General features: G+C 42.9%; 1 protein-coding gene across 2 annotated transcripts in view; it reads left to right on the forward strand.

The window, feature by feature from the left end:
• ARIH1 (ariadne RBR E3 ubiquitin protein ligase 1) overlaps positions 1-12,813 on the forward strand; it is a 147,038-nt gene that overhangs the window by 99,760 nt on the left and 34,465 nt on the right. For both annotated transcript variants that reach the window (XM_054041243.1, XM_054041244.1), the window contains exons 4-7: positions 5,748-5,840; positions 6,185-6,240; positions 10,531-10,597; positions 12,533-12,639. In XM_054041243.1, the coding sequence (XP_053897218.1) occupies positions 5,748-5,840; positions 6,185-6,240; positions 10,531-10,597; positions 12,533-12,639 (323 nt within the window). The remainder of the gene's footprint in view (positions 1-5,747; positions 5,841-6,184; positions 6,241-10,530; positions 10,598-12,532; positions 12,640-12,813) is intronic.

Here is a 12,813-nt window from a genome sequence, read left to right on the forward strand (position 1 = left end):
CTAGGGAAATGCAACCTAGATGGAACTGCTATAAGGTGGGCACATAACTGGTTGGAAGACCGTTCCCAGAGAATAGTTATCAGGAAGGGCATATTGAGTGGGGACCCACAGGGATCCGTTCTGGATCCGGTTCTGTTCAATATCTTCATCGGTGATTTAGATAATGGCATAGAGAGCACACTTACAAAGTTTGTGGACAATACCAAGCTGGGAGGGGCCGCAAGTGTTTTGTAGGATAGGATTAAAATTCAAAATGATCTGGAGAAATGGTCTGAAGTAAAAAGGGTGAAATTCAATAAGGACAAATGCAAAGTATTCCACTTAGGAAGGAACAATCAGGTGCGCACATACAAAATTGGAAATGACTGCCTAGGAAGGAGTACTGTGGAAAGGGATCTGGGGGAATAAATTGCCAAGGGAGGTTGTGGAATCTCCATCACTGGAGATTTTTAAGAGCAGGTTAGACAAACACCTGTCAGGGATGGTCTCCAATCTTTTTATGCCCAAGATCACTTTTTGAATTTAAGGGCAACCCAGGATCTACCTTGCCCTGCTCACTGCATCCTCACCCTCTCTCCGTAGCTTGCTCTCCCCTACCCTCATTCACTTTCACCAGGCTGGGGCAGGAGGTTGGGGTTCGGGAGGGAGTGCAGGTTCTGGGCTAGGGTCGAGGGGTTTGCAGTGTAGGAGAGGGCTCCGGGATGAGCCTGGGGCAGAGGGTTGGGGTACAGGACGGGGTGAGGGGTGCAGGCTCTGGGAGGGAGTTTGGGTGCAGGAGGGGGCTCCCGGCTGGCACAAGGGGCTGCAGTGCAGGAGGGGGTATGGGTTGAAGGAGGGAGTATGGGGTGCTGGCTGTGGGAGGGGCTCACAGCTGGGACAGGGTCTTGGGGTGCAGGAGTGGGTATGGGGGGGCTGGCTCCAGGAGGCTGCAAGTTGGGTGGTGGAAGAGAAATGCTGGTCCAGCATAGCTGGGCCTGCTGTACTCATGCTACTCCTGGTCTTAATGCTGCAGAGCCATTCAGAACCTGCCCATTGAAGGGGGCGGCACTTACCTCAGGCGGCCCTGGCTCCACGCTGCTCCCGGAAGGGACCAACGTGCCCCTGTGGCCCCTGGGGTGTCCCTCTCTGCTGGCACCGCCCCCACAGCTCCCATTGGCCACGGTTCCCTGTTCCTGGTCAGTGGGAGCTGCAGGGGCAGTGCCTGCAGGCAGGAGCAGTGCAGAGACCCCTGCCAGCCACGGGGGCATGCTGGGTGCTTCCAGGAGTGGTGTGGGGCCGGGGCAAGCAGGGAACCTGCCTTAGTGGCCCCTCTACACCACTGGAGATCACAATTGACTGGGAGAGTCTCCAGGATTGACCAGTGGATCGCGATTGACCGGTTGGTGACAAGTGGTTTAGATAATACTTAGTCCTGTCTTGAGTGCAGGGGAGTGGACTAGATGACCTCTTGAGGTCCTTTCCATTCCTCTGTGTGTGTGTGTGTGTGTGTGTGTGTGTGTGTATATATATATATATATATATACACTATAAAGAGAGATTTTTAAAAAGTGAACATTTAACCTAAAAATCCCAGAATCTTTACCTACTTAATTTAGAACAGCTTTGATTTATTTCCCAGGTGATCCAAAACACTGCAGTTTTGCTAAGAGTTCCTTCCTGCTTTTAGAATGCTGGGGATTTCAGAGGTTTTAAATTAAAAAAAACGCTAGAAATTCACAAGAGATAATTTGTGCAGAGATTGCAGATGGCATCGCGCTCTGCCTTCTCTGACTAGTGGGAGTGTAGATTTTGTGTTCCTTTATAGTAACCCATCTGGCCTGTTCAGGAGAGGTTTTGATTGAATCCCAACTTCTACTGGCAGAATGGTGGCCACCATGACACACGTTTTGAGAATGGTGGGGAATACCTGTTGGAGAAGAGCCTTTTGCTGCTATGTCACAAGTCTGAATCCAGCAGTGCCAGTTTGATGGCCTAAGTGAAACTTGTTGATCTGTTTGGTTCCTAATGGATTGGTGTCAGACAGTAATCACACTGTGAGCCCTTGTTGGCAGTCTTAGAGGTGAGGACAAGAATTGAGAGGGCTAGGTAAACAGAACTTCGTCCTGCCTCCTGCCCCAATGTCCCTTCAGGTCAGGTTTGATGGGAGCATTAACAGGGTAGTGTTTCTGGGAAGTTTGTTCTGTAGTCCATGTGGTGCACTTGTTCTGTGGATATATAGATGGCTTCTGTGGATCTGTCACTGGTACCTTTCACTGAGCTATTTACTAAAGAAGAATAATGTTTTGAGTGGAGCTGCTCTCGAAAATGTCAGTCTTGGATCAGCAGAGTCCTTGCTGTGTTTGCTCAGTTATTGCTTACAAAAGAGCAGACACTGATATCAAAAGGTAGTAAAATACCGATGCTAGAGTTCTTGCAAATAGGAATATGCAAAAAGCAGGAAAATGACTCTGTTCCTGGCCCCCCAGATGAGGTCATTAGAATTTCATCAGTATAGAAAGGTAAGGTGAAAGTAAGGTAATGTCTGCCCATGACATACCATTTTTGGAACAGAATTGTTACTTATCAGCTGTCACAATTGCCGGGTGTGTGTGGAGGAGACAGCTTTATTGGTTCTTCTCAGTTTGCCTGAAGCTGACTGGCAAGAAGGGAAGTTCCTCAAAGTAAAGAAATGGCTAGATAGAGAAGCAGTTGTTCTGTACAGCTTGGGAGGAGGCAGTGACTGACAATGAAATAGGGAGCTGCTAGCTTACTTGCTGGAAGCCATCAAAATCAGTCTTGCACTAAGGACACACATTTCTCTTTTCTCTTTTCTGGGGATGTTGTTTCCTTTGGTATAGTTGCTTGTATAAGGATAGTTAAAGGATATACTTGTTAATGATAGTTTTAGGCTGTGAAACCCCACCCCATACAGATGAGCCTTCTGTGCCATGGTAACCATAGATCTGGAGTAAACCAGTGCAATCTTCAAATCTGTAGTTCCACCCAAATGTGCCAGAGACTTCTCGAAACCTCAAAAAAAAAAAAAAATCCTTTCCATTTGACTGAAGCTCCATCTCCAGGGGAGTATTGTTTGAGCACAGGAATGTTTGCAGAGCCTCAGATGTCATCTTGAATGGGATGTTCAAATAATAATTTAAAATTGAACCAGGTCTTCTCCCACGTGGAGATTATGGCCCTATAGCTGCCTGCATCATTGATAACGGAGTGCTGACAGAAGATTAAGGTCTTCTCCCACAGGAAGCTTCCACTTAAAGGCAAAGCCCTGTGTAGATGTCCCTTGGCCTGCACTTGAGCTGTCTAGGTTAATAGAGGAGACGGAGGAGTGGACCTGAGAATGACTCCAGGCAGAACTACTAATCTAGACAGCTCTAGTGGAGGCCAAGGGACCCTCTAGCAGGGCCTTGAGAAGAGTGTGTAGGTGAGTGCCCCCCAGAGCGGTACCTGAGTAGGGTGGTCATGCTAGTGAAGGAAGTGTAAACTAATTATACTCCAGTGTCAGATGCCCAAAGTAAAGAAATGTAAAACTTGTAATCTTGAATGTTCATAACAATACTTTTCTGAAAAAGTGATTTTTTTTTTTCAAGTTGAAGGTCTTTTAATTGACACAATCTTGCTTCTATTGTATCATCCTGCTGTCCAGGAGACACCCTGTTATCTGTATAGCCTTATGCAAGTGTATGGTGCTTTACAGGCAGAATATAAAATGAGGGTTCAATTAGAACTTGCACAGTGGCAGTGAGGGAGATTTTTTTTCCCTATGATTTGAAACATAATTGTCCTGTCTGAGTCTCATTTATGTAGTACCATCACTTCAAAATTACTCTTCTCTAGCGGTCCTATTTATTGCTCTTTAGTTCTTTTTTCCACCCCGCCTCCCCCACCTAACCACTTGAGTCCCAAAAGGTGTTTTGGCACACTTTGTGTAGAGGATAATGCACAAAAGTCAAAGTTGTTCTTGCTGGGTCACTGTCTGCATGATAAACATTGTATCAAATCTCAGTTGGTAACTTATTTCTAACAATAGGTTCTTCAGCCTTCTGATCAGATGAACATCTGGATTCCAAAGGGGCTAAAGAGTACCAAGCAAGTTGACATACTCAAAGTTAACTTTTTTCATTCCATGCATCTGATGAAGTGGGTAATAGCCCACAAAAGCTTATGCCCAAATAAATTTGTTAGTCTCTAAGGTGCCACAAGGACTCCTCGTTGTTTTTATTGATGCAGACTAACACAGCTACCCCTCTCAAAAAGTTAACTGTATGCGTCAGACCTAGTGCTGTAAACTCCTGTTACTCAATGTTAGTCCCATAACCCATCCTATTCCCTCTTTTTTCTTTGCTGCTTCTACCTGCGTCGGCAGTATCTTAGCTGCCTCAGGCAGAATGTGGTTGGTAATCATTGTGGAACTGTGAGCGACTGAGTGTGATCTCCAAGTGGAGGGATGTGAGTGCAGGAAACAAAACTGTGGGTATCGTTTTAACTCTAACCCTAGTTCCTGATGCAGCATTTGTTAGTGAAGGCTAAGATTTAGTCATGGGTATTTAAGTAAGTCATGAACAGGTCATGGGCAATAAACATTCACGGCCTGTGATCTGTCCCTGACTTCTACTACATAAATACCTCTGACTAAAACTTAGCAGCTTCTGGGGCCCCGGAGGCTGATGGCTAGCCCCTGCACTGGCTGCGGGGGCTGACTGCCCCCAGGCAACTAGTTGCTCCAAGGCCTCCAGGACTGCTGCTCGGGCCTCCTCAGGGCCAGCCACCCCCAGGACTGCTGCTCGGGTGTTTCCCCGGGGCCACCTGAGCAGCGGCTAGTGCGGATGACTCCAGGCTGCCCCTGAGACCACTGCTTGGGGGCTCTCTGTGGCCGCCTGAGCAGTGACCAGTGTGGCTGGCCCCCAGGGCTGCTCCTGGGACCGCTGCTCGGGTGCTCCCTGGGGCTGGCTTCTCCCGGGGCTGCCGGTGCAGCTGGCCCCGGGGCACCCAAGTAGCTACTCTGGCGGCCCTGAGGTCAGCTGCCCCAGCCACTGTAGCTGCAAAAGTAATGGAGGTCGCCAAAATCACAGAATCCATGACTTCCACAACCTCCGTGACAGAAATAGCAGCCTTACTTACAATAATAAAGATAGGAAAAAAGGTCTCTCATACTGGGTGCATGAGTCAAAAGCTACATCTAGCTAGAGGTGGGGTGTGATTTCCAGCTCGAGTAGACATACTCACACTAGCTCCTCTTGAGCTAGCATGCTGAAAATAGTAGTGTAGCTGTGGTAGCATTAGCATTGGAGGCATGGTCTAGCTTCCTCAAGAACATACCCCTGGAGTCCAGGCAGGTTTATACTCGATGGGGGCTAATCTGTGCTGCTACTTTTGCTACCATGGCTACAGTACTATTTTTAGCACACTAGCTCAATGAGAGCTAGCATGAGTATGTCTGCTCAAGCTGGGAATCACACTCCCGGCTCTGTGTAGACATAACCTAAAATGAAGGACAACTTAGAAGTATTTGAGGACGGAGGGGTAAATCCTACTTCTCCATTTTTCCTGCTGCTGTTAGGGATGCAGACTGCAGCTACATTGAGTGCACATTTAAAGCTGCTGTAACAATGTGGTGGTGTGATGCAAAGTAAACAATACGGTATTGTTGGAACAGTCAGATTCTGTACTGCAAGTAAGAGATGAATAAGCAAAGCTGCACAGCTCCAGGAAGGACGGAATGGATACAGTGTCACATGTCTTTATTGTTGCAGTACTTTACTGGCCTAGAGTGTGGACATAAGTTCTGTATGCAGTGCTGGAGTGAATATTTAACTACCAAAATAATGGAGGAAGGCATGGGACAGGTAAATATTGGATTTACGTGACTTCTGCTGGTCTTGTGTTGGGGAAGAGGGAAGGATGGGATGGAGGCAGAGGTCTTTTCTAACAAAAATGAATAAACAAGTCTTGGAGGTTGACTTCTTCATCTACAGAGTGCATGTGGGTTTCATAGGGAACTGTATGGACTCTAAGCATCTCATCCCTGGTTGAACATGGTCATGCTGTTCAAGGAGGTATGTATCTGGAGTTCTGATTTTGTTGAGCCAATATGGCTAGTTTGCAATAAAATCCTGTGGGGTTGCTGATGAGGATAAAGGGGCACAAAAAACATTCCAAGACCTTACTTGACCCATTTTTCCTTTTTCAGACTATTTCGTGCCCTGCTCATGGCTGTGATATCTTAGTTGACGACAATACAGTTATGTAAGTACCACAGTTGAAGGGTGGCATCATGTTACCCGTCCTCTGTTAATGTTTTTCCATTTTCCCCTCCAGTAAATGTTGTATGTATGAAATGGCTCATTTGAAGCTCCGTGTAAAGAGATTGATGTTCAAGGAACTGCCCTGTGTTGGTGTACCGATTCTCAGCTCTGTGCTAGAAGGAAGACTCCCTGCCACACTTATTAAACTTACAAATAGAATAAATGCACTTGCACGCTATCACCAAATCCCCAGTTAATTGCCTGTACAGTTGTTTGTTTCATCTCATCTGACTAGGAATATAGAACTTTCTACAGCAGGTCAACACGCTGGTCCATCAAGTCCTGTATTCTGCCTTGGGCAGTGAAAAATACCTGAAGCTTCAGAAGACCACTCCTGTAATGCGTTTGGCCAGCTCTGCAGTGCTGCCCGTCCCACATAGGCTGTTGTGAGAGATGCCTTCCTGACCCCTTCGTAGCGAATTGTATTAATTACACCCTGAGTCATGAGATTCAATTACCCTTTTATGTTAGCCAGTGTGGGGTGGAGTGAGGCACATTGTTGTGTTGCAGTGAAACTTGATTTTAGTTTTTGCACAGTATTTTAGATCCCACTTTTTAAGTAGACTTTATTTGTAGGGATCTTGTATTTCTGGAATCCAAACTTACCCACCAGTGTGACTTAGACTACAACAGTGCAAAATGAGACTTGGCTAGAGGCATGTATCTACACTAGGCGCTTGCAGCAGTGGAGCTATGTCTCTCTAGTTCCACCCAGGAATTATTCTTCTCTGAACAAGCACTTGGATTTTAAATTCCTATTTCCTTCTTCCCTAATCTTGCAGAAGAACCTCTGGAAAGTCTCGGAGGTGTATGAGCCCTAACACCTTAAGTGAAAGTGTGAAGGATGTTGTTTTTAATAGTCTGACTAAAAAGCCCTTCCCTACCAACTTTCATTCTTAGCTCATGTGATGTCACCTTTCCTCTAGCTCTCCAGCCTTAGCCTTCCAGACTACACAGGACCTGAATTTCTATTTCTATTTTAAAAAAAAGAAAAAGGAAAAGGGAAAAAAAAAGGCATATTTAAAAGAAACACTTTTCGGGGCTTCTTTAACCACCATTAAAGCAGAGAAAGCACAGTCTCAGTTCCATCTTCCCCAGCCTATGAAGCAGTGGGCTCTCTATGCTGCTATACCTGTGAGCAGGCCAGTTTCAGCAGTGAAGATAGACTTTCCCAGATCCATCACTGTGTAGCTATATTCTTGTCAGTTATGCTTCCTATGGCTTTTATAGCTATTGATCTTGTGGGGGAGAAGGAAGAAGGTTGTCTTAAATCTTTCAAGACCTTCAAACCAGCTAAAGGTAATCTGTTCTATCCCTTCCTCACCCTATCTAATGCTGCTGGTAATTGCTTTAACCTACATGCCGTGTTGTTGCTTTCATTAATAAGCACAGCAAGCTGCCTTTATTACTGGTGCCAAATGGCTGCTGCTGTCATGTAGCCTCTGCAGTCCAGTAGCAACTGGCTAGAATCTTCCTTCTCAGCTTCTCTACAACTTCTGGTGACATCTATGGTACAACAGTATGTCTCGTTCCCATTTGGCCTAGTGCTAAGAAAGTTCAGACAAAATTGAAAGGACAGTGTTGAGGAACTCTGTAAAAGAGGGGAGGATGCAGCAAGTCAGAAGTGCTTACTCTCCAGCATTAGTGCCTTATTTTTATCCCCACCATGTCTGCAGTCACTAGTGGTGGTCAGGAGGCCACTACTGAGCAGACAGCACCAGTTGAGTTTTCAATGTAGGGTGCTATGATCCAAATTGGCTACTTCTTTCCATAGCATATGCATCATGCTATATTTCAACTGCTCTAGGTCTTAAATTCCTTAGACAGCAAGAAATTTGGTAGTGCGGTAATGTTGTAAACCTTATAAACTGGTAAAGAAAACTACCACAAAGTTAAAGGACCACTTAAGGTGAAGTTTAATGGAGCTGTTGTAAAAACATTTCCCCAGTATATAGGATTTATTTCCTGTCCTTTTGTTGCCAGTAGACGTTAGTGGATAACAAATTGTCAAGCAGCTGCTTCTCCTGCTTGATTCCTTCAGTGAGGTCAGTCTGTATGTGTAACTTAGTTTGTTAATGAAGGAAGAAGGAAGCATGGCTAGTTGGCTAGTGCATGGGGGCTGGGAATTGGAAAGAGATGGGTTTTATTCCAAATGACTATTGATTTGTGACCTTGGGCAAGTCACTTACCCTGTTTCTCAGTTTCCTTGTCTGTTAAATAACCCACCACCACCTTACAGGAATTTGTGATCCTCAGGTGAATAGCACTATAGAAATGCAGTTGTCACTTTAAAGTGACGCTTTCCAATACAACAGACAGGAGCAGGGTGCAATTGTGAAGGTGGCTTATTTGCTTAGTTTGGTAAACAGCACACATAAGGGATTCTAGTGCCACACTAGCTGTATTCTAGTTACATTTGGGGTGGCTCTTGCATCCTAAATTTTGTCTTTGATTATGTGCAGCTTTTGGAAAACTTGGGGCTGAAATTTATCATTCCTATTCTCATCCCAGAGGTGAACTTCTTAGTAAAGTTCCATACATGTATATTATGAGTTAAATTAAAATTCATTGTATTCTCAGATAACAAATGGCTTCATTTAAAAACTGGTAAATTAGCCATGGACTTAGTCCTCAATGATAAGTTTTTGACATGTTTGAAGACATTTTAGTTCAGAAATACTTACAAAGTTGAAAATCCCATTCTGCGTATGCACAATTCTGTGTTTTTCATTAGGTGAAAAACTCTCAGTACTTGTATGTGCTAGAGTTAGTCTGAAATGCTGTACGATTCAATGCAGGTTCATTTCAATCTTTATTATGAGTTATGTGAAAGCTCATTTGATTACACCATGAAATGAACACACATCTATGGGTGAAAAGTCCTACATAAGAGCTAGGTACTATAATATTTATTACTGTGTGCTAGTTTCAGTATTTACTTACTTCTAAGTGGTCCTCTGGATATAAACAGATTAGTGTGCATGTATGTAGTAAAAGCTTTTTAGTGTTTATTCCAGCGTGTGATTACAAAGTGATTATTTTTAACAATAACTTGTGCAAAGTGTAAATCATTTCAACTTCATAGGTTGAGATTTTAAATACTCAAAAGGAAACTGTCATAGTCCTCAAGCAGTTATAAGTGTGCTGCCTTATACACATGAAGGCTTTAGGTCTGTCAAACAAAAAAAAGGCAATTGTGAGATTTAAAAAAAAAAAGTTGCAATTAATTGCACTGTTAAAGAATACTGATTTAAATCTATTATAAATATTTTGGATGCTTTTCTACATTTTCAAATATATTGATTTCAGTTACAACACAGAATACAAAGTGTACAGTGGTCACTTCATATTTTTGATTATAAATATTTGCTCTACTTATCTAGTTAATTTGTTTTGCATTAATTGCTTGAGTTAACTGCGATTAAGTGACAGTCCTAAAGTCTTGTTTGTGTGAGTGTTTCCAGTAATACATAATTTAATGTCGTTATTTACAATGCACCAGTCCTAAACTCAGTATATACACAACATAATTATAAAACCCAGAATCATGCAGATTGGATCAATAAATATAACTGAAAGTGCTCCCGAACTCCCCTGAAACAATTGAAATGATTAACTTAAAGTGAGATTTTATTTTATTTTGCCACTGTCCAGAAGACCATGTATTTTGCTGATATTGCAGCTTTAACTTATTACCTTTCTGTATATGACTATATCAGCAATATCCCATTAACATTTAAGCTGATGGCCATTAACATTCAGTTGAAATCCAAATAACATTTGGGCATACCTGGTGCTGGTCAGTAGTGCAGCGAGTGCTGTTTGGAGCCTTTGAAAGCAGTTTATAGAAAATATGCAAATCTGACATGAATAGAAATTAGCAGAATTGTTTACTGTACTTCCTGGACTCTTCAAGAAAGCTTTAGAAAAATGTAGCTTACACTCCTCAAAACAGTCTTGTTTGAACTGTACAACTTTCATTTGTGCTTCTGTATTAAGAATCCGAAATGAAAGCTGTAAGGTTCAAAGTGTTTGTATTGTGTTGTAATGTTACACAAGTAGGAAACAGGTAAGTGTTCCTGGACTGTGGATCCTGATACATGTTTGTGTAACTCCAAGCATATGGGAAAGCAACCACATTCTTACACTGTCTCCTCTTTAGTTGTTGACTGCGTAAATAAATGAGTTTTCTACTACAATGAATGTTTCTGCATTTCTCTCATTTCCATAGGCGTCTGATCACAGATTCAAAGGTTAAATTAAAGTACCAGCATTTAATAACTAATAGTTTTGTAGAGGTGAGTTTTTTTTATTTGAAATTCTTTAATGAAAGAAATAATTCTGTTCTAATCTTTTTATTCTTCTACACAGAAACAGTGAGACCCCTTTGTTACCCAGCTTTGAATATTTCCATTTATAGTGGTGTGTTGAACACGTTTTTGATTGAATTATGACTCAGTGGTTGGAGCTGCGGGATGGGGGCTTGCTTCTGTTTAAGTCTAAAGGCTCATTGTTAACAACCTTTTGTTTTAATTAGGCCGGGTGCTCTTGTGCTGGGGGACAATGTAGATTTCTAAATTGTGATAGGATATAGGCATGTGAGAGCTAGTAGTCAACATTTTTCCTTTTGCTATGTTAACGCTTTCTTGAAATGGGCAAGCATTTGCCATTGAAGGCTGAGCTTGCATTGACTCTTTTATGGCAATATGCTGCAAGTCAGCAGAAAATGAAGAGCTGCCCAAGTTTAATGGCTATAGACTTCGGTACAGGAGATGATCTAATCAGTTGTAACAAGGTAGCGCTCTTGCAGCAAGTGTGTTTAAGCCATTTAGTCTATGCGCAATTATGGGGAAAATATTAAACCCAGTGTACCAAGAAGACACATGACCCAGAAAACTATGTACTGGGTGAGGGGGAGACACAGTGGAACATTACTTAGAAATTTAGAAAATTACTGTCAAAGTAGATGAGCAAAATGCAGTAGGTGTTACATAAGTCCTGAGAAGGATTTAATGGTCCTTGTCTTTCCAGTGTGGTAATCACTGTATTTGGGTAAGCTTTTTTCAGCCTCAAAACCAGGACACACGAAGCATTAAAGTGTAAAGGGCACCCCAAGTGCCAGTCTGTAAGACATGTCGATGTATAACTGCTTTGAATAAAACATGTCAGTGTTCTGTTAACTACTGGCTCCGTAACTGACAATTAAATAAATGAATAAACCTAGATACAGGAACTAAGATTTAAAGATGCAAGTTGGGAAATTTTAATTGTATTAACTCCCTCACTGTACCTGTGTTACAAATATTCAAGTATACTGTAAATAGCCTGTTCAGTAATCAGAAATAGCTTGAGAAAGTTTAAGGTTGCAGTCAAACAATAACTTCTTGACTCTTGTTTAAATTGGTGGTCTTGACATTGCACTAATGTAGCATTGGAGATGCACAGTTGTAACAATCCACAAAGGTTTATAATGGTTAGAAGAAGTCCTAGAAGTCCATTGGTGGCTGCAGTAAAAATGCAAACAAAGCAGTGGGATGTGTTACCAGAGGGATTGAGAATGTGAATGGCTTGTAAAAGTGAGTTCCTGGACACAGCTGTAGGTAGACAGTGTTTCATTAAAAGAGTATCACTGCAGCACAGAGGTTGGGAGATGGGCCAAACTGCTCAATATTAGTTTGACCAATACTTCCCCAAAGGAAAGCTTAAACATTTTACACTTTCTTCATGAAAAGTATCTTCCAGGTGGCCTAGTAGATGCATTCAGAATACAGGAGATAAAAGTGGGACAGCAGTAACTGTTCACACTACTGCTTGTTCAGAAAGAAGATGCAACAGTGAAGTAATTGACTGATTTATTCAGTCACTTGTTCTGTGGGGATAGTGTGAACATGTAGAATAAGCAGACACGTGAGGCCACTGTGGATAGGCGTATAAGACAGGAAGGGTATGTCTACATTGCAGTTAGACTCCCATGGCTGGCCCATGCCAGCTGACTTGGGTTCAGGCTGGAAGTCTACGCTGCAGTTAAACAGCCCTGCAGCTCAAGTCCCTGTGCTCAAGTCAGCTGGGATCGGCCAGCTGTGGCTTTTTTATTGCAATGTAAACACACCCGAAGACTCTTAAGGTTAAAGAATACTGGGGCAGTGGGATACAGGGGGAAAGGAAGATTTGTTAGGGTGAGTGTCCTTTTCTGGGTAGTTCTTCGTGCCATGTTTTCTCATTTTATTTTCTAGTGTAATCGACTGTTAAAATGGTGTCCTGCCCCAGACTGCCACCATGTTGTTAAAGTTCAGTATCCTGATGCTAAACCTGTTCGCTGCAAATGTGGACGTCAGTTTTGGTAAGAACACTCTTGTGAATTAATTCAGAGCTTCCATTCAAAAGTTAAGAGTTAGGTACTGTATACATATCTTGTTGAGAAATTGTTTAAGTGCCAGAGGAGCCAATAAGCTGGGAGAGCTTAGTAACCATTTGGAAGAAGGGGAGAGGTTTTAAAAGCAAAGATTAGTTTTGT

This window comes from Malaclemys terrapin, chromosome 10 (assembly GCF_027887155.1).
Source record: "Malaclemys terrapin pileata isolate rMalTer1 chromosome 10, rMalTer1.hap1, whole genome shotgun sequence".
In the NCBI taxonomy this organism is placed as follows: Eukaryota; Metazoa; Chordata; order Testudines; family Emydidae; genus Malaclemys; species Malaclemys terrapin.